The sequence below is a fragment of the Caretta caretta genome, chromosome 5, assembly GCF_965140235.1.
Source record: "Caretta caretta isolate rCarCar2 chromosome 5, rCarCar1.hap1, whole genome shotgun sequence".
Classification (NCBI taxonomy): Eukaryota; Metazoa; Chordata; order Testudines; family Cheloniidae; genus Caretta; species Caretta caretta.
The window spans coordinates 112,582,442-112,609,222 of NC_134210.1; the positions used below are offsets into that span (position 1 = coordinate 112,582,442).

Below are 26,781 nucleotides of genomic sequence, written 5' to 3' on the forward strand. Positions count from 1 at the left end.
GACTTTTTTGCCCAGGGATTCTCATGGAGATTTCCTCCCCTGAGTTGCCTCTCCCTGTTTTGCAGGAGGGATGATCCAAACAAATTATAATAAAGAATAAAATAAAAATCTAGAAATAACTAGGCATCTTCTGTTTAGAAATTTTTAACACATTCATAGTATAAAACAAACTCGGTCCTCTTAAAAAATGGGCTTATAGGACAATGCACCAGCACAAAATAGCCAGCTGTCCCTTGCACCCCCCGCACATGCCCTCCATGCCTCTGCCCTGGAGCCTCTCTTGTGGATCAGAGAGAGCTCACTGGGGGTGTCCTGTGCCAGGATATTCCACAGGGCGGACTTGTGATCCCTTTGCCCGGGTTAAGCTGGTGCAAAAGGGGACACAGTTGAGAAGTGGATTTTCCAGGCTGAATGGCTGCTGAGTTGTAGTGCACTGAACTAGTGCCGCATCAGCGGCACATTGGCAGATGGGAGGAAACTACAGCTGACCATGAAGTGGAAGACCCACAAGGCAAGCAGACTATGACGACTTCTATCTCTAAGAAATTACACCCTTCACTGTTACTGTCAACGTTACCCTTTCCTTCCATGGTACTTGCCAGAAAACTAAGAGCTTTCAGGGTTTTGTGTATTTTTCTAAGCAGCAAAATCCTTTTGATTAGGCAATACACAGTAAATCATGCCTCCTCCAACAGAGTTGTTGTCATGAAACAACCCCACGTGTGGGCTGCTAACCACAACAGTGGACAGCTAACTCTTTACTTTTTAAAAAAAGAAAAGGAGGACTTGTGGCACCTTAGAGACTAACCAATTTATTTGAGCATGAGCTTTCATGAGCTACAGCTCACTTCATCTCTAAGTCTCTAAATTGGTTAGTCTCTAAGGTGCCACAAGTACTCCTTTTCTTTTTGCGAATACAGACTAACACGGCTGCTACTCTGAAACCTGTCATTACTTTTTAAAGTAAAACTTCTGTGCAAGCAAAACTCCCTTTGCATTCAGTAACTTTGTACGTGCAAGGAGCCCAAGATCAAGCTCTTACCGTTTGTGCGGCTCTCTTGAAAGTTGGCGGGCTGGCAGCTCTGAAGACTGGAGTCTTCTATTTCGCCTTAGAAGAGGAACAGTAGGGGTAACAGCAATTCAAGCAACCTCACGCCACCTTCCCAATGTTCTTCCATCCTGACCTGAAGGAAGCACCTCTGAGGTAAGAGGCTAGTTCAGTCTTCACACCCATTCAGTCCTTGCAACTCCACTGAGATTGCCATCAGAGGGTCACCCGTTGTGGTGGTGGTTTCCATGAAATGGGCATGTGTCCACTAGAAGCTGGACTGAGACCACTAATGCATTTCACAGAAGAGCCTGGTGATTCTTGATAAGCATTATGCTCCCTGCTATGGTGAGATATGAGAATGGTAACATATTTTGGTACAGCTGATGTCCCTCAATACTGTGGTACTGTATCAGACAGTGTACAACTCTTTGTGCCTAAATATATTAAACATATGCTCTGGTCACTAGAAACTCTCTTAGAATATTTGATTCATGAGATTTCCAGAGATAATAGCCAAGGAAGTTCCAACTACTAGTCAGAAATGCCTTAGCAGCTAACTTTTTGTTTGACAGTAATTATCAATATTAATTTATCTGGCTGTGAAGTTATCTTCTAGCTTTGCCTTCTGTCAAAAAACAGATTTCCAAGCAATTTCCTAGCTGAGCTTTAATCCAGATGTCACCTTGGATGGAATGCAAGAAGGATGCACAATATTTTGCAAGTTAAAATTTGTAAAACCTATATTTACACTGGGGGAAATTGTGATTCTTTATTCCTTAAAAAGGGATGAAGTCACTATTCCTGTCTCCTGACATTATGCACCTAGCTAAGCCCTGCATGCTGTTAATTCTTGACGCACTAGAGACAGCATCGTTTTACTATAGCAAATTATTGACCTGTCAGACATACCTGAAGAAGAAGAAACACCAACAATTGCAAAAGAGAGAGAATACATAACCTGGCAGAAACCCAGGTAGGGGTATAACTGTGTGTGTCGGGAGGGAGGGCTTTATATAGAGAAAATATTATTTTCTATTACTGGCTTCATTTCTGCAGTAGCAAAAGACAAGTTTGGGCAGTGGCCTCAGAAGAGCCTTCAGTGCTGTCACTGACATATCACCATATCCCCAAACTGGGGCTGTGATAAGAACCAGATGATCTGAATTTCCTAACCAAAACCAGCAGCAAATATCATCTGGGGAATAGCTGTGACTCCGATTCCACATCAGCATCCTCATCCGTTAGTGGGTTAATGGCATTTTCAATGGGCTGTGTGACTGGTTCATCTCTAGAACTCGTTGGCTGCTTGGAGGATATGACTCCAGCTGCAATTTACTGGAGGAGGAGGAAAATCTGAACCTTTGGAACTGGTGGAGGAACTAAACTTATGTGATCTATGTTTGCATGTGGTAGTCTTTGTTTGACACGAGCAAATAGTTGGTTTCAATAAGAAGGCTCACATTCCAAACAGAATTTTCAATTGAATTCCAGTATGTGAACAAGTCATTTATTTTCTTAGGGACAGACTTCTTTTATAGAGCTTATTGAGGTCTTGCTCTCCATCCCATTCTCCCGTCGCATATATGCTCATGCATGTTCTCTCTCTCTCTCTGAAGAAACATGGTTCTCTCACCGTGGACGTAGCTGCTGTAACTCAAGAGGTGTGACATTTGGGTTGTATCACATACTATTCCCAAATGGTTTAAGTGACTACTACGTGCTGTGTATTAGGGGAGGGAAGACCTGTTGTTCTGCAAATAACATGAAAACCTGAAGACTGTAATAAACGCTGATTGTTAAACAATGAAGATGGGGTTTTCTGAGAAGCCTAAGGGAGACCCTGAGGTACCTCATGGCACCCAGCTCCCACTGAGTTTATTGTGATTGGGTGCCTACCTCCTTTAGACTCCTTTGAAAAACCCAGTCTATTTATTTATATGTTAGGCAAAGGTTTTGTACAGTCCTCTAGTTTAAAACCTGATTCTCCTTTGTAAGGCTCTGGGACCATAAGCCCTGTGCATTCACCACTCTTTATGTATGTGCCTGATTCTTCCAGCTTTCATAATCAATAATGATGGGGATTTCTCTGACGACTCAAAGAATTTTTCAGTTTTCACTTTCCTTTCTTCTGGCGGGGGTCTGTTGCTATGTCACATGGTAGTTGCAGGATCAGTCCTAGGTGAAGTGTATGTTAAGGCAATGAGGTACAAGGAAAGATTTGCTTTCAGTTATTCCTGGCCATTTTTTAATGCTTGTCATTTGTAACCATATTGTTGGGAATTTCTTGCATGAGGTGATATTTCTGCAGTTGATATCTCAGCTGGTGGGACAAATAATAGAAATGACTGTAGACAAATCAGTGGATGGCTAAAAGCGAGATCAAACTGAGTCCTGCTTATGACTGCCAGCGTGAGGAAAACCCTTCTGATCTCAATGGAAACATATAATGAGCCATGCCCAGAGTCTGCATTCTGGGCAATTGGCATTTAGTGCTATTTAGAGAAACATCAACCTGAAGGAAAGCAACCAACGTCTTATATAGACTTTTCCAAGAAGGAAATAAGTGTTAGTTGAAGGAAGCTTCAGATGGTGGTAGAATTTCTCAGCTGCTCTGGCGTGGTATCGTCCTGCTTCTTCTCATCTGCTAAAGAATTCTATGGTAATGGTTGAAATATTACAAAAGTGTATAGTAGCATAAGTAGAATGTTCTGGGCTAACAATGTGGAGGCTGTTTTTTTTTAATATGCATTCTTCAGTTTAGTCAAATCTGCTTTCTAGAATCATTGACTATGTGGGACTGAAATGATTTTCCTTGGGGTATAAGTTTTTGTCTTAAATCTGTACTGTACAGTAAATCCTTAAGTGTTAATGCCATAAACCAAAAAGAAAATAGATTCAACTGGATTAAACATGTTGTATGTTTATATTCCAGGCTCTTCAAATTTGCAATAAACAAATGATTTTAGATTTCAAATGGTTTTTAAGGCAATGCTAGGATTTCAGTCTCAAATGCATAGTTCAGAGGAGGGAAATTCACTTTACTTTAACATTAAACATGGATTGAGTTGAAATGAACTATGTTTATTCCACTTGTTAAAAGAAAACTTGGAGCCTGTTCCAGCTTGAGATCACATGCTTTCTGGGAATATATAGGTCTTATAACAAATCTTGGAATGCAAATAACCGGCACATGGCTCTCTTCTGGGTGGGTGTGCAATTTATTTCAGAGAAATTTGGACCCTTCGCATGTCTAGTTGGGCTGCTTGTAACTTGTGATGAGGTAAGAGTCCTCAGTTATGTGGCTTCACTTTGTAACCCTGTTTATCTGCTCTTCAGACAGGACTTATTACCAATGCTGAATAATTAGCACATGTATCTGTATGCAATTTGAAGATATTTGTTTCTTTGAAAAATAGAAACAAGCAGCACACAATTTTGTTTTATGAAGCCGGTAGCCAGAAAACAGCCAGTTGAAATAACCTCAGTAAACTGGCTTCCAGCTATTCTGATCTCCCATGTAAAAGCTAATAATATTGCATCGAGGGGATGGAATGCATCTGGGAATCTATTGCATATGTGATCTTTTGCAGCTGGGGGGAAGATTGTCTATAGTCAAGAGTTTAATCCCTTATATTTATGTTAATTGCTGCATTTATGCCAAGCAATTATAGGGTTGATTCAAAATTAAGTTGAGCTGCATTTTCATAAAGGTGAGAAAGAGAGAATAGAATTTAGTGTGACTAATCAATATAATACACACAATGATTGGATCCAGTGTTCTCTCTTACTAAATTAATTCAGTCTATTTTTTACAGCTGGTGGATCCGAAGCAAAACAGTATAGTCCTGCTTGGTCACAGTGGTTTAAACATGATTCAATTACCCATATAAATTAGAACCTGCTCTTAAGAAAGCTGCATCTGGGGAAGAAAGTACTGCACCTGTTTAAGAAACATTTCTAGTACCCATGCCGTGCAGCAGAGTTGAAATAGAGACTGGCCACATCCTCAAAACCACCACACAGTTTGGCATGACGGGCAACCTCAGCATGGGAGAGGTCCAGTAATGGAGTAGGAGGGTCACAATTGAGGTGCTTTAGTAGACCTGCATGATAAAAGTTTGCCCACTGTATGCCTCTGGCTCAATCCAATGATCCCTCAGTCACTAGATTCACTTGCATATCTCTTAAAGAAGATCCAAACCAAGTCATTTACTCATCACATTCTCTTTTGCACTCCACCTTACAAATTGTGCTGGGGCCTGCTTGCAGCCTATAATTTTAAAGTCTGATCCATTTAAAGTCCATTAAACATAATAGGGGAGTTTTTGCATTGACTTCAGTGGGCTTTGGATCAGGCCCTTAATACCCTCTTGAAAGGGGTATATCAGGAGGATCTGGTATCATGAGAATTGTGTCAAGTGGATAGAGGTGGCTTCAGAATTGAAAAGGCGAATATATCCAGCTCCGTTTACTTGGGGGGGCAGAGCTCTACACACGTGTATATTTCAAAGTGTATACTCTAATTTAAAAAAAAACAAAACTGTTATGCCTCTAAGAATATGTGAGCAATAGTGCCAGGAATGCAGTGCCATTGCCAGGGTCCAGCAGACAATGATGTTATATGGCTTGTCTGTCAGCCCTGCGCCTTAGCCTCACCACTTACTCGGGGCATTCTTTAAAAGTAAACAGCTGTATTCAGTGCTGCTGCTGGAGCGTAACAACTTGCTTTTTCACCCATATATATGTGACTCATTTTCCAAGACTGAGCAAGATAAAAGACAAGTACAGAGATGCGAAGAAAAATTGGCTTGATTGCTGCCCTGAAAATCTTAATTTTTCTTAACAGTTGCCAATTTATGGCCTGGCTCTGATCTCACACTGGTTTAACACCATTGACTTCCACAGGGTAACTGCTGATTCACATCAGTATCAGTGAAAGTGGAATCAGGCCTTTGGAGTGAATATAACAATACGATTTGATTATCTCTTCAACCTGTGAAGTCTAAGTATTTTGACATGAACTAAATTGTTAGTCAAGTGCATTCCCATATACCTCATTCATGTAACTGAGGGCAAAAGTGAGCCTTCAAAACTTAAGCATTTTTTAAAAAAATTACTTGTTACTTTTTTCTGAAAGGGGCTCTTCAGGAGGCGTCAGAGAACTACAAAAATCTATCTTTATCAATCAATTTAGCCCTTCAGTGCATTTGGAGATTGCAGATTAACTGTGTTCCTAGAGAAGCAACACCTGAATTGCCATATGGATGTTTGTGGCAATAAAACTAAAAGGAATGCCTTGAAAAAAGATGTAATGCTTTCCTATGTGCTCTGCAGCACAGCATGCATAGGGTTAATCAATAATTTCCCAAAGTGTAAGCTACCTCTAAATTTTCTTAACACATGTCAAAGTAATAAGGGGTCTTATTGTAAGACACTTGTAGCAACAACTTCTTAAAGGAAAACAAATGCAGAAACCACTATGTAACCAACAGAATAAAGTAGGAAGAATAGAGACCCATCAATTAATGTAAACTCATACTGTAATATAGTGGGGAGTTTAATAGTGTACTGATCATTGTGAAAAAGAGACATTTCTGTAATGTTCATCTATTTAATATCGTGAATTAACACAGACGTAGGAACACACACTCTCACACGCACGAACAGAGTACCAAATTCATCTTCGTGTAAATGGGTGCAACTCCATTGAAGGCAGTTTGCTTTTCAGTTTTCATTTCCCCCACATTTTGTTAAGTACATACAATGTACCACTAAGTCATGGCAAATTGTTTGTAATCAAGTAACTAATATGAGAGGGGTTACACTAACACCAAAGTTAAGCCTCTGAGCATGCCCATGTAATCTAGATGTGTACAGATGCTTGAGCAGAGCCAGCTGAGCTCAGTGTTGAGGCATTGTGTAAAAGTGTTGTCTTCTCTTCAGCCAGCCTTGTTGCTGGGTGCTTACCCTGTATAATATGTGACTGTGAGAACGTATGCTACAGCACACCCTGCCATCTCTGATAGGATTAGAAAATTCCCATTTCAGAACATTCCCTCAGTATTAAAAGTTAGGATAAATAATAAACTCTTGGTTCCTGCATTACAAATACAAACAATGGTACCTTTACACTGAATAACACATTTCTCACAATGTAAGACCCAGGTGGTTAACAGTTTTAAAGACTGAGGGTAGCAAGCATAATGCCCAACTCAGTGGATATTGAGGGTTTGAATTTGGATCTAGGTCTAGGGCTGTGATATGTTCTAAGTCTGTTCTGAAGAGACATATATGTAACTGTTCACTGCCCCAGATCAGTCCGTACTTTCTCTTCTGCCTGTGAATAACACTGGAGTCTTTGCCAGGTTTCAGATTTCATTACAAAAGTTGTACATATCTCTGTTTATGGTGATTGATTTCTATGTTGATCTGTCTCTGCTTCTGAGAAGAATCCCTGCAGATTTACAGCTAACACAGGTTCCCAGACCGCTATACCAGTGGTTAGTAATGATGCTTAAAATCGTCCTCCACAAAAGCTTTCCCCCTGTTTTTGTTCATTCCTCTAGTCTGTTCTAAATAAAATAAAAATGCAGCATTCTTTAGGGACGGCCCAAAGTGCAATGAGCCAGTTTTTCAATGCATACTTTAGTTGTCCTCCATTTGTACACATATACTTTACAAGCCCAATCACCTGCTCAGATTATGGAATTTCTCCTCGAAAAACCAATTGTCCAAATGAGCTTTGTTTTCTTCTTTTCTAGTGCAGCAAAAATATTCATATGAATAACCCCGAATTTTTTTCTTCTGCCCTACTGGCAGTCCCCTTCCCCACAAGCACAGAAAATGCCCGATCTCACTGCTGAATAAAATGCTCTTTCATATTAATCCTCCCCTGTCTTGAGGCTGGGATGGAATGTGAACACTAAAACGATGAAATTAGGTACCTTAAACACCATCTACTGTGAACACCACATTAATCCCAAGCAGTTAGGAATTTCAGCAAAACAGCTTTTTGCAGGGTCTGCTAAGGCCTGCAGCAGATCTGATATGCAGAAAGGCTAAGTGAATTACAGTAAGATTTATTTAAAACAGTTTTTTCTTCACTAATCTCCTAGATTATGTGGTGTTGTTTTTTCTCTTCTAGAGTTCCAGAACAGCTCGATCTGAAGAAGACCGAGATACACTGTGGGATGCCTGGGGTTCATGGAGCGAATGTTCACGCACTTGTGGAGGAGGGGCTTCCTATTCACTCAGACGCTGCCTGAGCAGCAAGTAAGTTGATAAATGCTTTTATCTTAGAACACAACATGCTGACATGTCACAGCATAAAGAGCAGTGGATGTGCTAGATGGTGCTGAAAGTTCAGCATCAGTGGAAGAAGGTTGCATATTTTTTTTTAACTCGGGCGACCAGCCAGCAGGTTTGATAGTCCACTAAACCATTTAAAATATGAAACCCATAGAGGAACCAAACTTTTCTGCACAGTACTGTACCCTGCCAGCTACTGAGAAGTGAAACTCCCATGCACCATCTGTGTTTGAGTGGTAATCCTTTTCACACCCACATCCTGGACTGGAGCTAATTCTTCAGGTTTAGCACCCTGAAACCTTTCACTGCATAGAGATTGTAAATGCATCACATAGACACAAAATAATATATTGGGCTGTATAAGTGAGACTGATAACAGCACTACAGATGGTATTCTTCAAATTTACCAGAGTTCCCTAAAGACAGTTCATGCAATAAAGTCTCCTTCCATCACAGGATATGATAAAATTACCAAATAGTTCTGAGAGGCAGCATGCACTAGTAGTCAGGACACCTGGCTGAGAGATGGAAGACCTAGGTTCTATTCCTGCTATTGATATGCTGTGGGACCTTGGGGAAATCACTTAACCTATCTGTATCTCAGTTTCCCATTCTGTAAAGTGTAGATGAAAGCACTTTGTACTATTGATAAGCATTATTTCTGAAATATTTCCAGTAAGTATTATTTACATCTACTCAAGTCAATATAACCCTCATAAGCCAAGCCTATGTGATAGGTATAAATAGACATCTGCTAGAGAAGTATATGAAGAAAAACTCCAGCTGTAACTTTTGTGGCTTAAAACTTCTCTCTGACACCTTTTATATTGTAGCATATGAATATAATATAATTTTCCATCCTGCATATGTTTACTTTCACATACCAATGAAATTAAAACGTAATAAAACAAATCAAGAAAAGCATTCTCTGAACATGTTGCATAGGTCTGATATTACAACACGTAACACTGCTTAGCAAAGACATGAGGTGGCATAAGACATTACATCACAAGACAAAAATAAAACATTGTGTGTTTTAGCATCAGAACTAGACAGCACAGAGACTAGAGCTGACTCTCCTGGTACCTGTAATTATAGAATCACAGAATATCAGGGTTGGAAGGGACCTCAGGAGGTCATCTAGTCCAACCCCCTGCTCAAAGCAGGACCAATCCCCAACTAAATCATCCCAGCCAGGGCTTTGTCAAGCCTGACCTTAAAAACTTCTAAGGAAGGAGATTCCACCACCTCCCTAGGTAACGCATTCCAGTGTTTCACCACCCTCCTAGTGAAAAAGCTTTTCCTAATATCCAACCTAAACCTTCCCCACTGCAACTTGAGACCATTACTCCTTGTTCTGTCATCAGCTACCACTGAGAACTGTCTAGATCCATCCTCTTTGGAACCCCCTTTCAGGTAGTTGAAAGCAGCTATCAAATCCCCCCTCATTCTTCTCTTCTGCAGACTAAACAATCCCAGTTCCCTCAGCCTCTCCTCATAAGTCATGTGTTCCAGTCCCCTAATCATTTTGTTCCCCTCCGCTGGACTCTTTCCAATTTTTTCACATCCTTCTTATAGTGTGGGGCCCAAAACTGGACACAGTACTCCAGATGAGTCCTCACCAATGTCAAATAGAGGGGGACAATCACGTCCCTCGATCTGCTGGCAATGCCCCTACTTATACAGCCCAAAATGCCATTGGCCTTCTTGGCAACAAGGGCACACTGTTGACTCACATCCAGCTTCTCATCCACTGTAACCCCTAGGTCCTTTTCTGCAGAACTGCTGCCGAGCCATTCGGTTCCTAGTCTGTAGCGGAGCATGGGATTCTTCCATCCTAAGTGCAGGACTCTGCATTTGTCCTTGTTGAACCTCATCAGATTTCTTTTGGCCCAATCCTCTAATTTGTCTAGGTCCCTCTGTATCCTATCCCTACCCTCAAGTGTATCTACCACTCCTCCCTGTTTATTGTCATCTGCAAATTTGCTGAGGGTGCAGTCCATGCCACCCTCCAGATCAGTGTTTCCCAAACTTGGCACACTGCTTGTTCAGGGAAAGCCCCTGGCAGGCCAGACCGGTTTGTTTACCTGCCACATCTGCAGGTTTGGCCAATTGCGGCTCCCAGTGGCCACGGTTCAGTGTGCCCGGCTAATGGGGGCTGCGGGAAGTGGAGGGGTTCAAGGGACGTTCCGGCCACCGCTTCCCGTAGCCCCCATTGGCGAGGCACAGCGAACCGCGGCCAGTGGGAGCCACGATCGGCTGAACAAACTGGCCTGGCCCGCCAGGGGCTTTCCCTGCACAAGCTGCATCCCAAGTTTGGGAAACACTGCTCCAGATCATTAATGAAGATATTGAACAAAACCGGCCCCAGGACCGACCCTTGGGGCACTCCGCTTTATACCAGCTGCCAACTAGACATGGGGCCATTGATCGCTACTCATTGACCCCAACGATCTTGACTGTTGATTACTAGGTTGATGCATAGAGTGCTCTGTTTGATAAGGGAGTGTCCCATGAAGTCAAAGAGAAAACTGTACATTTCCATTCCCTCCCTGGGTAAAAGTGCCAATGGATTGTTCTGCTTCTATACTGGGAGCCAAATTCTTGTCCCTGTGCAAAGCCACAGCTCATAGGCTTTCCTCAGGAGATCCACTCAGGAGATGTCCGGATGGGAACCTTCTCTACCCAACCATACTTCGGAGTCACAGTGACTCTCAAGCATGCAGGACATCAAGAATGCTACTGAGTCCAGCTTAAGGTAGCATCTGTTACATGCCACACGTCCCTTATGTGGGGATTGATGTCTGGCAAGAGGATCTTTGTAATGTCTGGCCTCCTGGCCACATCTGTGTCCCCCGCCCCACCCAGCTACCTTCAGTGTTGTGATAGAGGGAGGAGCAGTGATCAATGTTCCATAGTGCACAAGGGTGTGTGGAATCCACCTATGCAGCCTCCTGTCCCAGTGGGTCTGCTGCTCTTCAGGTCCTTGTGTCTACATAAGGAGAAGGAAGAAGGCAGAGTCAGAGAGTGTCTATGGAATAAACTCATAAATCAGTTCCGTTTGTCTTTAATACAGTAGGTTTTCACTGCCCCGTTCATACAGAATCTATTCTTTCTGCCTTATGAAACCGGATGAGAGCTTGTGTCCAATCAGAGACTGATATCTATATTTTTAATGTGGAATGCAGGGGGTTATTATGTGACCAACTTCTGCTAGCCGGTAACAATAAATTGTAAACAGTAAAATTTGACCCTGAACTAGCACCGTCATAAATGCAGAACTGTTTTTCCTTTTTTTCTGGTTTGTATGCAGTTCCAAATTTAAAGTGTTAAATGATTAATTTTTGTGCTGGGCAAGCATTTTACAATTAAAAAAAAAAAGGCAGGTGGGGCGTAAGGGAGGGAGGAAAGAAATACACCCAAACATTGGGGATTTTGAAATAAACCTAAATATATGACAGTTGACAACCTGGCAAGACTATATGAAGAAATACCTGACTGAATATGTGTGGAACATTGCTTAATACATTTGATCACATTACAGAAATGTACATGCTACAGAGAACTGTACAACAAATCAAATTAAAAGGAGGAAGCTAGAAATTTTTTAACAAATTAAAAATTGGCAGGTTAGCTCAGTATTGTGGAACAAAGCAACCCACAAAGCAAACCTAAAGATTTCTTCTCCTGTGAGGAATGTTCATGGTATGTGACGGCTCCCAGAACAGCAAGGGAAAACAGAGAGGGAGCCCATCTTGTCAGCTTTGAAGCTATGCAAAAAATATTTGCTCCATTTTTAAACGAAATGCAGCTGACTAACTGAAATCAATTTCTTTCCAACTTGCAGTTGCCAATGTTCTGATTAGTATCACAGTGCTCCTGCTATTTGTTAGGTCCAGTACTGTTTTGCTATTAAGCCTTTGTGGCAATTGTGCAAGAACGAAGTGTTAGCTTGAAATTCTGTTTTCAGATCCCTGTGGAAGACCCTAACTCTGACATTCTGATGCTCTTACATTCAGCAAACTCCAATTAAAGTCAATGTTTGCCTAAGTCAATAAAATAACATAATGGGTACGTAGGACATAATTCTCCTCTCTGAGCTGCCTAGTTTATCTCCAAACTAATATTCTGCATGTGCAGAGCTACTTTTGATACTAGTGGGATATAAATACACGTATTATAGGAGGAGCAGAATATTGGAGTTGAGTTCTGGTGTAAGGTTTTTGGTGGTTAAGTAAGATATAATTAATTAGTAATGCAGCCACTTCCTTTTGAAAATATGGTTTTAAATATAATGGCTAAATTCTGGTCTCAGTTATATGGTTACAACCCTTAGTAAAGTCAGTGGGGCTTGCACATGTGTAAATGAGAGAAGAATTTGGCCAAATGTATATTATTATATTGCATGAGCAGAAAAGAGAGGGAAAATAATATCCTCAAAAACAAAAGGGCTATGCTGTACTGCTTCTAACACTTCTTACAAAATGCAAAGGAGAAATCATGAGAAGATGTGGATTTTGAGCTCTCTGTCACCCCCCCCACACACACACACACACAATTGTATTTTGCATGTACAGCACATTTAAGAGGTGGGACCCAGTTGTGTGATCCTTATTTGTGTGTGTTGCAGTGGACAGCCCATTGGGCTGCCAGTCAGGGGAGCTGCGTTCTAATCTTGGCTCTGCGACTTTTGGGCAAGTCACTTTGCCTCTCTGTGTCTGTTTCCTCTCCCACATGTTCAGGCTTGTCTTTTAGACTATAAACTCTTCAGGGCAGGAACTGTCATACAGTGCATGTGTGGACAGTGCATAGCACAAGGGGTCCTGATCTCATCTGGGGACTACAGGAACTATTGTAATACCAATAATAATACAACTAAATTAGGAACACAGGCATTGCCAGACTGGTACAGACCCAAGGTCCCTCCAGTCCAATATACTGTCTTTGACAGTGGCCAGTGCCAGATGCTTCAGATGAAGGTGTAGGAACTCCCACATGTGATTTAATCTGCTCCATGAAGACATTGTCCTAATCCATAGTAGTTAGATGGATTTAAATCCTGAAGCATGAGGCTTTTAATCCCTTCAAATATTCTTTGTTAGTATTAAAAATTTTTATAACTTTGGATATTCATGTTCTCTGTATAAATGTCTAATACCTCTTAGTAAGATTCAAAGTTATTTGCCTCAACGATGCCCTGCAGCAGCGAGTTCCACAGTCTAATTTTATATGAAGTTCTTTTTTTTTTCAATTTTAAATTGGCTACCTTTTCAGTTTCATGGAATGTCCCCTTATTCTTGTGTTGGGAAACAGGGAGAACAGAAGCTTCCAACCTGCCTTGTCTGTACTGCGACTTGCCATTTGATTAGTAGTTTTATCACCAAAAAATAAGACATCACAATATTAAAATCCATGAGCTATGGAGAAGGGATGACACAGTCTCTGGATCTCATTCTTGAGACTTAAGGTAAAGAGGGTAGGTAAGGCACACTGTATGCCAACAAAATGCCACAAAGTACTTAAATTGCAGTATGGTAGCACAAGGCAGCATCAGCAATGGAGACCTGATGAAGGGAGATTCCACACCCCCTGGCACTGTGGGGATGATCTTCGTGCAGTATCTCTATAGGTTTTCTTGAGAGGGAGAGGAAGATTACGCTGACACATGGCAGCCCGGGGAACGTCCAGTGGGTCCCCACATTACATGCATCCACTGATCCAACATTCACAGGTATGGGAGAGCAGCAGGTCACATCTGCTGCTCCTTCCTATGCCTTGTTGTAGCAGCCCTGGCACTGCTTTCACACAGACCAAATTTGTATTAGCTACTAAATACCATGCTTATGGGAGCCCTAGAAAGACATAGATAGACCAGATAGAAAAGCCCTTATACACTGGCTTGGCTCCATTCCCCAGGATCTAGCCCTTATTTATTGCCTACTATAGAAACTGAAGCTATTTCAGCACCCAGCTGGAGTGAAAATAACATTATGTCCTTCAACTTTGTAACTGAAAGAATATGTGTACATTGCAATCAAGGTAGAGAATATTCCCAGCGCATGTGTTGATGCAAGTGGATTTACACAGAAAAATAATTAGCTGGGAACTCTTTGTATATATCAAATCTGTTTTGAGTCCAACTTTCATTGGAAATATCTTACAATTGCAAAGAGCTGTCACATCAATTCTGTTAATCTAAATTCACCCCACCCTAATCCTATAAATACACAGGGAGCTCTGGAATTGTACTTCACATGTTAGCAAGTGTTGCCATAATATTAAAATTATTCTGCTGCTTCTGGTCTTGGCTGGAAGGTAAATGTGATCTCCTCTCACCCCCTCCCCCGCAATCTTCCAGATTCTTCATGAATTTATAATAAGTAAGGAAGGAGGAGACAGCATGAAAGCTGAAACTCATGGGGCTGTAGGAATGATTTTAGGAGATAATAGGTTAATTGAAAATCCAGAGTATTTACTTAGAATTCCGAGCCATTATTGTTGCTGCTGTTTCCGGCAGAAGGATGGAACATGGGCTAGGCTGTGTGAATGTAAAGCAGAATGCTTAGTGGAATGTGAAATCCCATGGATACTGACCTGCTGAATCTGAGTTTAAGGGTCAAAATCCATTATCATCATTCTTTCTTCTAGGAAATCCTGTATAAACTGCTTAACAGGATGGAGGTTTTCTTGACATTAGATGGGTGATATATGTGTGGTAGGGAAAGAAAGTAAACATTAACATCTTCCTGCCAAGCTCTACTCAGCAATAAAAGTAATGGGGGTGAGAAAGGGAGGGAATCCACACGAGTGAGTCACAATCCTAGCATTGTTTAGCAGCTTCATGCTGGTCCAGTCACTTGTTTGAATTCATTTTTTCCCTTATTTAAATCCCTCCCTTCCTTCCTGAGGGTGACTTCTCCTTCATAATCTGTCCAAACCACAAATCCAGCTGCACCAGCCCCACTTGTTTTGCTGACTAAAATGGACCTCTGAATTCAGCTGTCACTGGGGAGCAGTCCCACTCTTTTTTTCACTAGCTGTTACAAGTGGTGCAAGCTATCCATCGAGCCAGATTGGCAGATGCACATCACTCAGAGGGCTTGAAGCTAGTGACGTAGTGGGTTGGATTTTTAGGGAAGCGGATCCAGTGGCTCTGCTAAGTTGGAAAGATCCTTGGTTCTACTCTAGCTTGATTCAGTCACTCAGTACAGTAACTATTGACAGACACCTTTTCTTTGTGGCATGAGAGAGGATAAGTAGCATACTTTTATGATGCCTGTATCCTGTGTAACATTTTTCCAGGACAGTGTCTAGGTGTGGATTTGTTCCACCAGATGCCATCTCTTCTTGATCGTGCAGATTATCAATTAAGGAATTAAAATAACCCAACCTCGTATAGACCTGTGATCCTGAAACTGCTGTGTGTATGGTGCACTCACGTGGTGCGCTGGCTGCTTTAAAAGGCAGTATCAGAACAAAAACCCATTATAACAACACTGATTAACATTATGAAGATGGTACACCAAGTACTTGTGAGTTTGAGATATGTTATGCTACATCGTGTTTAAGAACTGCTGCAATATATCCTTGGTTCTAAGGTCCATAGCATAGTCTATTATCACATTACTAACCTTGGTGCTCCAGCACTTTTTCCAAGCCTTAGTTCGGAATAACTGTTGAGGTCTATACTCCTGATTTGTGGATGCAATCATGGACTTAGCTGTCTCAGTAACGTCAATTGCCAGAGCACCTGCAAAAATGTAGGCCGAACTAATACTGGGCTAGAAATGCAGCCACATAAAGCTGGTGTATATTATTGATGTAAAGAATAATAATTACAAGGTGGGAGGGTGATGATGATGCTGATCTCTGAGGTGCCCTTGTATACCTTTACAATATGAGACTATACCTTGGATCATATACAATGAGTGTATTTGCATATTTGCCGCATGAAACAAATAGCATAAAAACCAAATGACAAGCTGAAGATAGACAGGTTTATCTGTAATATCTTAACACAGATCACCACAAATTGTAAGAATTCTTTTGTTGTAGTGTAAAGGAAACCTTATGTTTAGGAAGATATAAAGCATGTGTCCTTCCAGTACAATGGAGATGGGTAGGGTTTTTTCTCTCTGTCCCAAGAGACTATCTACAGAACTTATTTAGTAGAGAATGAAAAAATTTCTTTAGAAATAAAATTTCTATAGTTTTTTTTAAAGCGACCTTTAGAATTCTAAGAACATAAGAAGTTCCATATTAGATCAGAGAGTGGCCCATGTGGTCCAGTACCCTCTTGCTGACAGAGGCTAGTAACATGCTTCAAAGGAGAGTGCACACTTGCTGAACTGCCGTCAGGAAAGTCTCCTTCTTCCTCCCACATCTAGTTAGAGGGGTGGCTTATTCCCTGAAGCATGAGGATTTATAGCCCTTCCATGACTCCTTATCGTTTTAATATTTACTGTTCTAACTCTGGATATTTCTATTATTCGTTAGAAATGTTTAATTTTGTTTTGACTTCTGGTAAGCTCCTGGTGTGAATCATACCTTGTGGCAGTGAATTCCATAGGCCGAATTATGCTTTGCATGGAAAAAGATTTCCTGGTCTCAGTTTTGAACATGACACCTTCTTTAACATGGCTGTCATTCTCTGTTAAGCTCTGCTTTATTTTTCCTTTGTGTAGTTTCCAAAAACCTGGTATGGGACTTTTCCAAGAGGGTACGCTGGATGGTAGGGCCTTCTTTGATCAGGGACTTCTTAATGGAGCTCCTACCCTGAGGATGACATCTGGAGTCCCTGAAGGTACGTCTACACTGCAGTTAAACAGTTACTGGCTCAACTTGGGCTCGTAGGGCTGCTGGGCTGTAAAATCGCAGTGTCGTTGTTTGGGCTCGGGCTGGAGCCTGAGCTCTGGGGCCCCATGAGAGGGGAGTCTACACCACAGTTTTACAGCCCCACAGTCCAAGCCCCACAACCCCAAGTCAGCTGACAAGGGCCAGCCGTGGATGTTTAATTGCAATGTAGTCATCAGTGGTTGTCTCCAGGGCTTTGTGGCTGGCTTTTCTATGTTGGTTGGCACCCTCTGAGACTCTTTTTAATCACTTATGTCATCATCTCTGCCTTTGAATTTTATTTTCTTTTCTACATTTATGTTGGCTGGTTACATCTGGACTGGTCCCAGTTTTGTTCTAAATCATATTTCACGGCATCCCAGTTACTGTATTTAGAGGTGGGTCCTTTTTGAAAGTAACACGTGCACACCCTAATTAAAATAAATAACTCTTCTAGTTATTATTCCCTCTGCTTCCTTTGTTACATAAAGTCACTTTTTAAATGTTCAGAGCAGAGTAGGAATGATTTTTTTAAAATAACTTTTTAAATGTATTCTTTATAATGTTCCCTCTGTTATCACTGGATTACAAATTCCATACAGTACATAGCAGAAATGTTTATGGGGTAAAAGTGGCATTGTTATTAATAACATATGTATCCAAAAGTTTAGAGACAGTGTTCTAATAAAACGCATATGATCATTAAATAGGGTCATCATAACACTTGTGGAATCACTAAGCAGCTTGTACAGGCAAAGTTATTTGATTTGGGAGAATGATTCTCACTGACACCATCATCCTAGAATAGAAACTGAGAATGTGTGTGTGTGTGTGTGTGTGTGTGTGTACACATAATATTGTCCTGTGATTACAGATCTAAAATCTGCAAGAAACTCTGATATCATTATTTGGTAGAATTCACTTGGTTAATTTGAACATCCTAGCATCGTTTTTGTTTTGTTTGTTTTAATCGCTGTGGGCTAAACAAGGTTTCATAGTGATTGGGAGAACTTACATTGTTTTAATTTGATGGGGGAACATCCCCATTTTTCCATAGATGTTACAGGTTCCAACTAAGATAATGTCAAAAACCCCATTTTTAAATCATAGTTTTGAGTCAAAAGTCTGCAAACCCCTGTACATTTCTCATAATTTACGTGATCAGTTCCCAAATTATGATCTGTGGCATACTTGCTAATAGTCCTTGAGGAGCTGGCTGGTCAAAGGGTGTTGGCTCTCCCTAATTTTCAGCTGCTGTACCACATAAAAAGCATGTAATAGTACATGAAATATTTTCCTAGTGTTACTTTTCCATGTAAGCAGTTGGTGTAGTTGCCACAGAGATGTTACATGATTGTGAATGAGAGGAGAGGAGGTCCATGTGATTGTGGATGGGAATAGAAGATGCTCCTGCAACTGCGAATGATAGGAGTGGTGTCCATAAAACAATCTGTCTACTGAGATGTAGCCCACACTATGAAAATGCTTGGGAATCCCTCATTTAGATCGTAAATATGCCTGGGTTCACCTGAAGAGTTTCTGCATGTTCATAATCCTTTCAACAAACCTGTTCTGATTTTTGAACAAAAAAGTGTGAAACCAGCCAAATTTTTTGTGTGGTTTGGAGTTTCATTGTAAATATTTTGCACAACTGTTTTATCTACAGGCAAGAAGTTATACTGTCATTCTTACACATCTAATCTGTTTGTCTCTGTAGGAGCTTTAAAGAAAGCAAGCATTATAGTACAGTCATGTAGTTCAGATCCAGATTCAAAATTAAGAACATAAGAATGGCCATACTGGGTCAAACCAAAGGTCCATCCAGCCCAGTATCCAGTCAGCTGACAGTGGCCAATGCTAGGTGCCCCACAGGGAGTGAACCTAACAGGTAACGATCTAGTGATCTCTCTCCATTCATCTCCATCCTCTGACAAACAGAGGCTAGGGACACCATTCCTTACCCATCCTGGCTAATAGCCATTAATGGACTTAATTTATCCAGTTCTCTTTTAAACCCTTTTATAGTCCTAGCCTTCACAACCTCCTCAGGCAAGGAGTTCCACAGGTTGACTGTGTGCTGAGTGAAGAACAACTTCCTTTTGTTTGTTTTAAACCTGCTACCCATTCATTTCATTTGGTGGCCCCTATTTCTTATATTATGGGAACAAGTAAATAACTTTTCTTTATTCACTTTCTCGACACCACTCATGATTTTATATACCTCTATCATATCCCCCCTTAATTTCCTCTTTTCCAAGCTGAAAAGTCCTAGCCTCTTTCATCTCTACTCATATGGGACCTGTTCCAAACCACTAATCATTTTAGTTGCCCTTTCCTGAATCTTTTTTAATGCCAGTGTATCTTTTTTGAGATGAGGGGACCACATCTATACGCAGTATTCAAGATGTGGGCGTACCATGGATTTATATAAGGGCAATAAGATATTCTCCGTCTTATTCTCTATCCCTTTTTTAATGATTCCTAACATCCCGTTTGCTTTTCTGACTGCCGCTGCACACTGCATGGATGTCTTTAGAGAACTGTCCACGATGACTCCAAGATCTTTCTCCTGATTAGTTGTAGCTAAATTAACCCCCATCATATTGTATGTATAGGTGGGGTTATTTTTTTCCAATGTGCATTACTTTACATTTATCCACATTACATTTCATTTGCCATTTTGTTGCCCAATCACTTAGTTTTGTGAGATCTTTTTTGAAGTTCTTCACAGTCTGCTTTGGTCTTAACTATCTTGAGCAGTTTAGTATCATCTGCAAACTTAACCACCTCGCTGTTTACCCCTTTCTCCAGATCATTTATGAATAGGTTGAATAGGTTTAGTCCTAGGACTGACCCTTGGGGGAACACCACCAGTTACCCCTCTCCATTCTGAAAATTTACCGTTTATTCCTACCCTTTGTTCCCTGTCTTTTAGCCAGTTCTCAATCCATGAAAGGATCTTCCCTCTAATCATAGAATCATAGAATATAAGGGTTGGAAGGGACCCCAGAAGGTCATCTAGTCCAACCCCCTGCTCGAAGCAGGACCAATTCCCAGTTAAATCATCCCAGCCAGGGCTTTGTCAAGCCTGACCTTAAAAACTTCTAAGGAAGGAGATTCTACCACCTCCCTAGGTAACGCATTCCAGTGTTTCACCACCCTCTTAGTGAAAAAGTTTTTCCTAATATCCAATCTAAACCTCCCCCACTGCAGCTTGAGACCATTACTCCTCGTTCTGTCATCTGCTACCATTGAGAACAATCTAGAGCCATCCTCTTTGGAACCCCCTTTCAGGTAGTTGAAAGCAGCTATCAAATCCCCCCTCATTCTTCTCTTCTGCAGGCTAAACAATCCCAGCTCCCTCAGCCTCTCCTCATAACTCATGTGTTCCAGACCCCTAATCATTTTTGTTGCCCTTCGCTGGACTCTCTCCAATTTATCCACATCCTTCCCACAATCCCGTGATAACTTAATTTACGTAAGAGCCTTTGGTGAGGGACCTTGTCAAAGGCTTTCTGTAAATCTAAGTACACTATGTCCACTGGATCCCCCTTGTCCACATGTTTGTTGACTCCCTCAAAGAACTCTAATAGAGTAGTAAGACATGGTATCCCTTTACAGAAACCATGTTGACTTTTGCGCAACAATTTGTTCTTTTATGTGTCTGACAATTTTATTCTTTACTGTTGTTTCAACTAATTTGCCCCTTACTGACTTAGACTTACCAGTCTGTAATTGCCAGGATCACCTCTAGAGCCCTTTTTAAATATTGGCGTTACATTAGCTATCTTCCAGTCATTGGGTACAGTAGCTGATTTAAAGGACAGGTTTCAAACTATAGTTAATAGTTCTGCAATTTCACATTTAAGTTCCTTCAGAACTCTTGGGTGAATGCCATCTGGTCCTGGTGGCTTGTAACTGTTAAGTTTCTCAATTAATTCCAAAACCTCCTCTAGTGACACTTCAATCTGTGACAATTCCTCAGATTTGTCACCTACAAAAGACGGCTCAGGTTTGGGAATCTCCCTAACATCCTCAGCCGTGAAAACTGAAGCAAAGAATTCACTTAGTTTCTCCACGATGGTTTTATCATCTTTAAGTGCTCCTTTTGTATCTCGATCGTCCAGGGGCCCCACTGGTTGTTTAGCAGGCTTCCTGCTTCTGATGTACTTAAAAAACATTTTGTTATTACGTTTTGAGTTTTTGGCTAGCTGTTTTTCAAACCCATTTTTTGCTTTTATTACATTTTTGCATTTAATTTGGCAGTGTTTATGCTCCTTTTTATTTACCTCACTAGGATTTGACTTCCACTTTTTAAAAGATGCCTTTTTATCTCTCACTGCTTCTTTTACATGGTTGTTAAGCCACAGTGGCTCTTTTTTAGTTCTCTTACTGTGTTTTTTTTAATTTGGGGTATACATTTAAGTTGAACTTCTATTATGGTGTCTTTGAAAAGTGTCCATGCAGCTTGCAGGGATTTCACTCTAGTCACTGTACCTGTTAATTTCTGTTTAACTAACCTCCTCATTTTTGCATAGTTTCCCTTTCTGAAGTTAAATGCCACAGTGTTGGGCTGTTGAGGTGTTCTTCCCACCACAGGAATCTTAAATGTTGTTATATTATGGTCAGTATTTCCAAACAGTCCTGTCATATTTACTTCTTGGACCAGATCCTGCGCTCCACTCAGGACTAGATCGAGGGTTGCCCCTCCCCTGGTGGGTTCCTGTACCAGCTGCTCCAAGAAGCAGTCATTTCAAGTACCAAGAAATTTGTCTGCATTTCGTCCTGAGGTGACATGTACCCAGTCAGTATGGGGATAATTGAAATCCCCCACTATTATTGAGGTTTTTTATTTTGATAGCCTCTCTAATCTCCCTTAGCATTTCATCGTCACTATCACTGTCCTGGTCAGGTGGTTGATAATAGATGACTACTGTTATATTCTTATTAGAGCATGGAATTACTATCCATAGAGAGTCTATGGAATGTGTGGATTCATTTGAGATTTTTATTTCATTTGATTCTACATTTTCTTTCACATATAGTGCCACTCCCCATATCGCCCCGCACGACCTGTTCTGTCCTTCTCATATATTTTGTACTCTGGAATGATTGTGTCCGATTGATTGTCATCACTCCACCAGGTTTCTCTGATGCCTATTATATCAATATCCTCCTTTAACACAAGGCATTCTAGTTCACCCATCTTATTATTTAGACTTCTAGCGTTTGTGTACAAGCACTTTAAAAACTTGTCACTGTTTATTTGTCTGCCCTTTTCTGATGTGTCAGATTCTTTATGTGAATGTTTCTCATCTGATCTGGCCCATACTGTATTCTCTTCCATCCCCTCCTCCTGACTAAAACCTAGAGAATCTCTATCAATAGATTCTCCTCTAAGAGAAGACTCTGTCCGATCCACGTGCGCCTCTGCAGCAATCGGCTTTCCCCATCTCTTAGTTTAAAAACTGCTCTGCAACCTTTTTAATGTGAAGTGCCAGCAGCCTGGATCCACTCTGGTTTAGGTGGAGCCCATCCTTCCTGTATAGGCTCCCCCATCCCAAAAGTTTCCCCAGTTCCTAATAAATCTAAACCCCTCCTCTCTACACCATTGTCTCATCCACACATTGAGACTCTGAAGCTCTGCCTGCCTACCTGGCCCTGCGCATGGAACTGGAAGCATTTCTGAGAATGCCACCATAGAGGTCCTGGATTTCAGTCTCTTTCCTAGCAGCCTAAATTTGGTCTCCAGGACGTCTCTCCTACCCTTCCCTTTGTCATTGGTACCTACATGTACCACGACCACCGGTTCCTCCCCAGCACTACAAATAAGTCTGTCTAGATGCCTCGAGAGATCTGCAACCTTCACACCAGGCAGGCAAGTCACCATACGGTTCTCCTGGTCATCACAAATCCAGCTATCTATGTTTCTAATCATTAAATCTCCCATTACTAGCACCTGCATTTTCCTAATGGCTGGAGTTCCCTCCCCCAGAGAAAGAAAAGGAGTACTTGTGGCACCTTAGAGACTAACCAATTTATTTGAGCATGAGCTTTCGTGAGCTACAGCTCACTTCATCAGATGTTTACCGTGGAAACTGCAGCAGACTTTATATACACTGCTGCAGTTTCCACGGTAAACATCTGATGAAGTGAGCTGTAGCTCACGAAAGCTCATGCTCAAATAAATTGGTTAGTCTCTAAGGTGCCACAAGTACTCCTTTTCTTTTTGCGAATACAGACTAACACGGCTGTTCCTCTGAAACCTCCCCCAGAGAGGTAACCTCAGTGAGAGAGGATACCCCAACATCATCTGGAAAGAGGATCCCAACTATAGGAAGGTTTCCCTCTGTTCCTGTTGACTGCTCTCCTTCTCTGGGCCTTTCATCCTCCTCAACAGCTCAGGGGCTGTCTGACCAGAGGTGGGACAAATCTACAGTGTCCTGGAAAGCCTCATCAACATACCCTTCTACCTCCCTTAGCTCCTCCAGTTCCGCCACCCTGGCCTCCAAAGCCCGTACATGGTGGTCTCTGAGGACCAGGAGCTCCTTGTACCAAATGCACACATACGCCACCCGCCCACAGGGCAGGTAATCATACATGCTTCACTAAGTGCAATAAACAGGATAGCTCCCACTCTGCTGCTGGGCTTCTGCCTGCATTTTCTCCTACAGTTACCTAGGTTAATGATAGGGTTTTTGTTTAAATCAAGAAATTTTGATTATAGTTTAGTGTAAAGGTATGAAAGAAGTGTACCTCACCCCTTCCCACTCCCCTTCCAGACTCCCTCTCGAAACTCCCTGTTAGCGGCCCCTGGTCACTTGCTCACTGCTTTATAAAGCCCTGGCCTCCTTGATAGCCCCACCCCCTGACTAAGGCCCAGCCAATGAACAAAGGCTTCTAGATTTCAAACCTTGTTTAGAAGCTCACAGCTTCCAACTGCCGGCCACAGCACACGATCCTTCAAACAAACACAGACAGACAGCCAAACACAAGCTCAGCACACAGCACGTAACCCCCAAACACAAACACACACTACAGACAGCCACTTACCCCAAGGGTCCTGTATTTGCTCCTCCTTCACCTGGAGAACTCCCTCTCGAAACTCCCTGTTAGCGGCCCCTGTGTTTTAGAGTCTAGGATTTAGTTTGGTCCATTGGGACCAGCCACAAAATTTGGATCTAGATCGGAGATTTTACTGAGGTCAGGCATGGTCAGATCTGGATTTTATTATTCTGAGTCCCAAAGATGTTCTAGATGCTTTTGGCTCAGACCCATCTCTGTGCTACAGTAGGCCAGGTTATATTCATTTAGGTTTCGAAGAGTAACCTCTAGTACTGTACTTGCTTTCCATTGGAGTGATGGAGAAAGCTGTGATTGTTTTTTTACTGAAAAACATTTATTTTAGTTCTAACCCTTTCATTCTCTGCCTCTCTTGGCTAGTGAGCAACTGCAAAAATATTTGCAAATGTAATGAGCTTTGTGTGTATATACACTATGCACTGTATGTGTATTTTACTGATAAGTCTAAAGCCAAAGGCATTGTTTTAAACTATTCTCAGGGAAAGCAAAGATACTGTAGTGACGAACGAACCAGAGAAAGACTAAATATATGAAAATAAACAGAAGTCTAAAAGCAATCTGGCCAATTGTGGACACTTTTTTTTTCCTTTTTAGCCATCTGTATTAGTCTCTAACTTTCTCCCAAGTTTTATTGTTGCCAATTTAGTTAGGCAGACTAGAGATGTCTTACTGAAGATAATTACTATAGTCTAACATTCACTGTTCAGATAGCTAGTAAGACAGCAAAGGGAGTTGTTGAAAGTAGAAACTGGCACATATGGGGGGGAAAAAGCAAAACACTATGGTCTAGAGCATTATGGGACCAAACCCCACATCTGGACACGAGTGTGGTGTGTATATTAGAATTTGAACTAGGATCCAAATTTTGCTACTAACCTTTATTTCAGTAATGGGCCAAATGAAACTCTGGGATCTCAACCCTCCTTGCCTGCAAATATCAGGGTTTTTGAAATATGGATCCAAATTGTGTCCCCAACCCATCCCTGATTTTGACACTTCAAAGAGATAGCAACATCCACTGTGCTGACTGCCATGTCATTCGTTGTCTCCAGTAGGTTCTTTCTGCAACTGTTGCTGAAATCAGTGGGAGTCCTGGTGCAAATCTTCTCATGATTAGATTTTTAGGGTGAGATGTTCAAATGTACAGTGTTGGTCTAACTTTGCTCCTGTTGCAGTCCATAGTAAAACCCCCATTGAGTTCATTGGGAGTGGAGTTAAATCTATGCTCTCAGTTTTGAAAATTCCACTCTGAGTTATAGAGACAGGCAAGACCCAGACATGGCTTTGGTTTTGTGAAGTCCGGTAACTCATGTTAAGATTATAGAAAACCAAAACTAATGTGATTAGGGTCTCAGACCCATTTTTCTCAAAACCAAGGGTGTGATTTGGGTTTTGCCAGACCTCATTGGTCAAGAATTTGGTTAGCCAAATTGTGATTCTGGCTGGTATTGACCAGGGTCTTTGTTTGTCTGAATTCTCAAAGCTCAAAGGGAGGTTAGATAAATGATTAGGGTTTGAACACATGTCTAGCATCTTCAGGTAATGCAGTTTATTTAAGCATTATCTTCATCACTTTCTTTTGGTTGAATAGAGTAAAGTAATAGCAATTTTAGTTCCCTTTCCTCTGCTCAGCAGCATTGCGTATGTGCTCCCATTTTCATATGCTGTTCCACTGGTGACTAAAATGTGTCTGCTTTTTAAGGGAAGATGCAGTGATCATGCCTATAATATCGCCCTGAATTTGAGGGGTGTATACCCCAGAATGTAATCAAGCTAGTTGCAACCATATTTGTGCACTCAGCCACTATAAAGTAATGAAATAAAACGCTACATAGTTAAGGGTTAATTTTAAAACAGGCCTTCAGAAGCAAGGCCATAACTACGGGCAGTTTTGCTAATCAGAATGGGAGAAGGGGGAAAAAGTAAATAACTAAAAATGAAAAAAAATGTAAATAAACAGCCTTACGTCTTAAACGTCTGATATTAAAAGTTAAGTTAAAAAAACTTGATAATTTTATAGGGGTCATTATAACCTATGTGTTTTGTAAAGTTATAAAAAGATTAAATAAAAAAGTATACTTTGAAACCGTCCTCTGGAGCTATCATGGGAAAGATGTTTTTCCTGACATTTTTACTCCCCAGCAAGGAGGCGTTTGGCCAGCACTGACCCGTTGTTAATTACTCAGTACCATCTCAGAATATAGGTAAATATCTGGGATGCTCTAAATCTATTATTATAGATTTGTGTCTGTGTGCACTTAAATCTAATAAACTGCAGTTTTAAGTAAAGCACGCTTACCTGCATAAATCTTATCAAATGGAATTGCTGTGTTCCCATTAATTTATTCCTGACACCACCTGGAGTAAAATAGTTAAGTTGCCCCTGCTGTGGGTTCTGAAAACCCTGCCTAACAATAAGATATTAAACTATTAAAGTTCACTAATTTTTATACCTGACTGTTGATCAGGCTCTCCACTGAGCAGAGTTGTCAAAAAAAAATCAAATT

At 41.2% G+C, this 26,781-nt stretch overlaps 1 protein-coding gene across 5 annotated transcripts in view; it reads left to right on the plus strand.

Moving 5' to 3' along the window:
- Nucleotides 1–26,781, plus strand: part of ADAMTSL1 (ADAMTS like 1) — a 687,776-nt gene that overhangs the window by 432,344 nt on the left and 228,651 nt on the right. For all 5 annotated transcript variants that reach the window (XM_075128816.1, XM_075128819.1, XM_075128817.1 and 2 more), the window contains one exon: nt 8,196–8,323. In XM_075128816.1, coding sequence (XP_074984917.1) covers nt 8,196–8,323 — 128 coding nt within the window. The remainder of the gene's footprint in view (nt 1–8,195; nt 8,324–26,781) is intronic.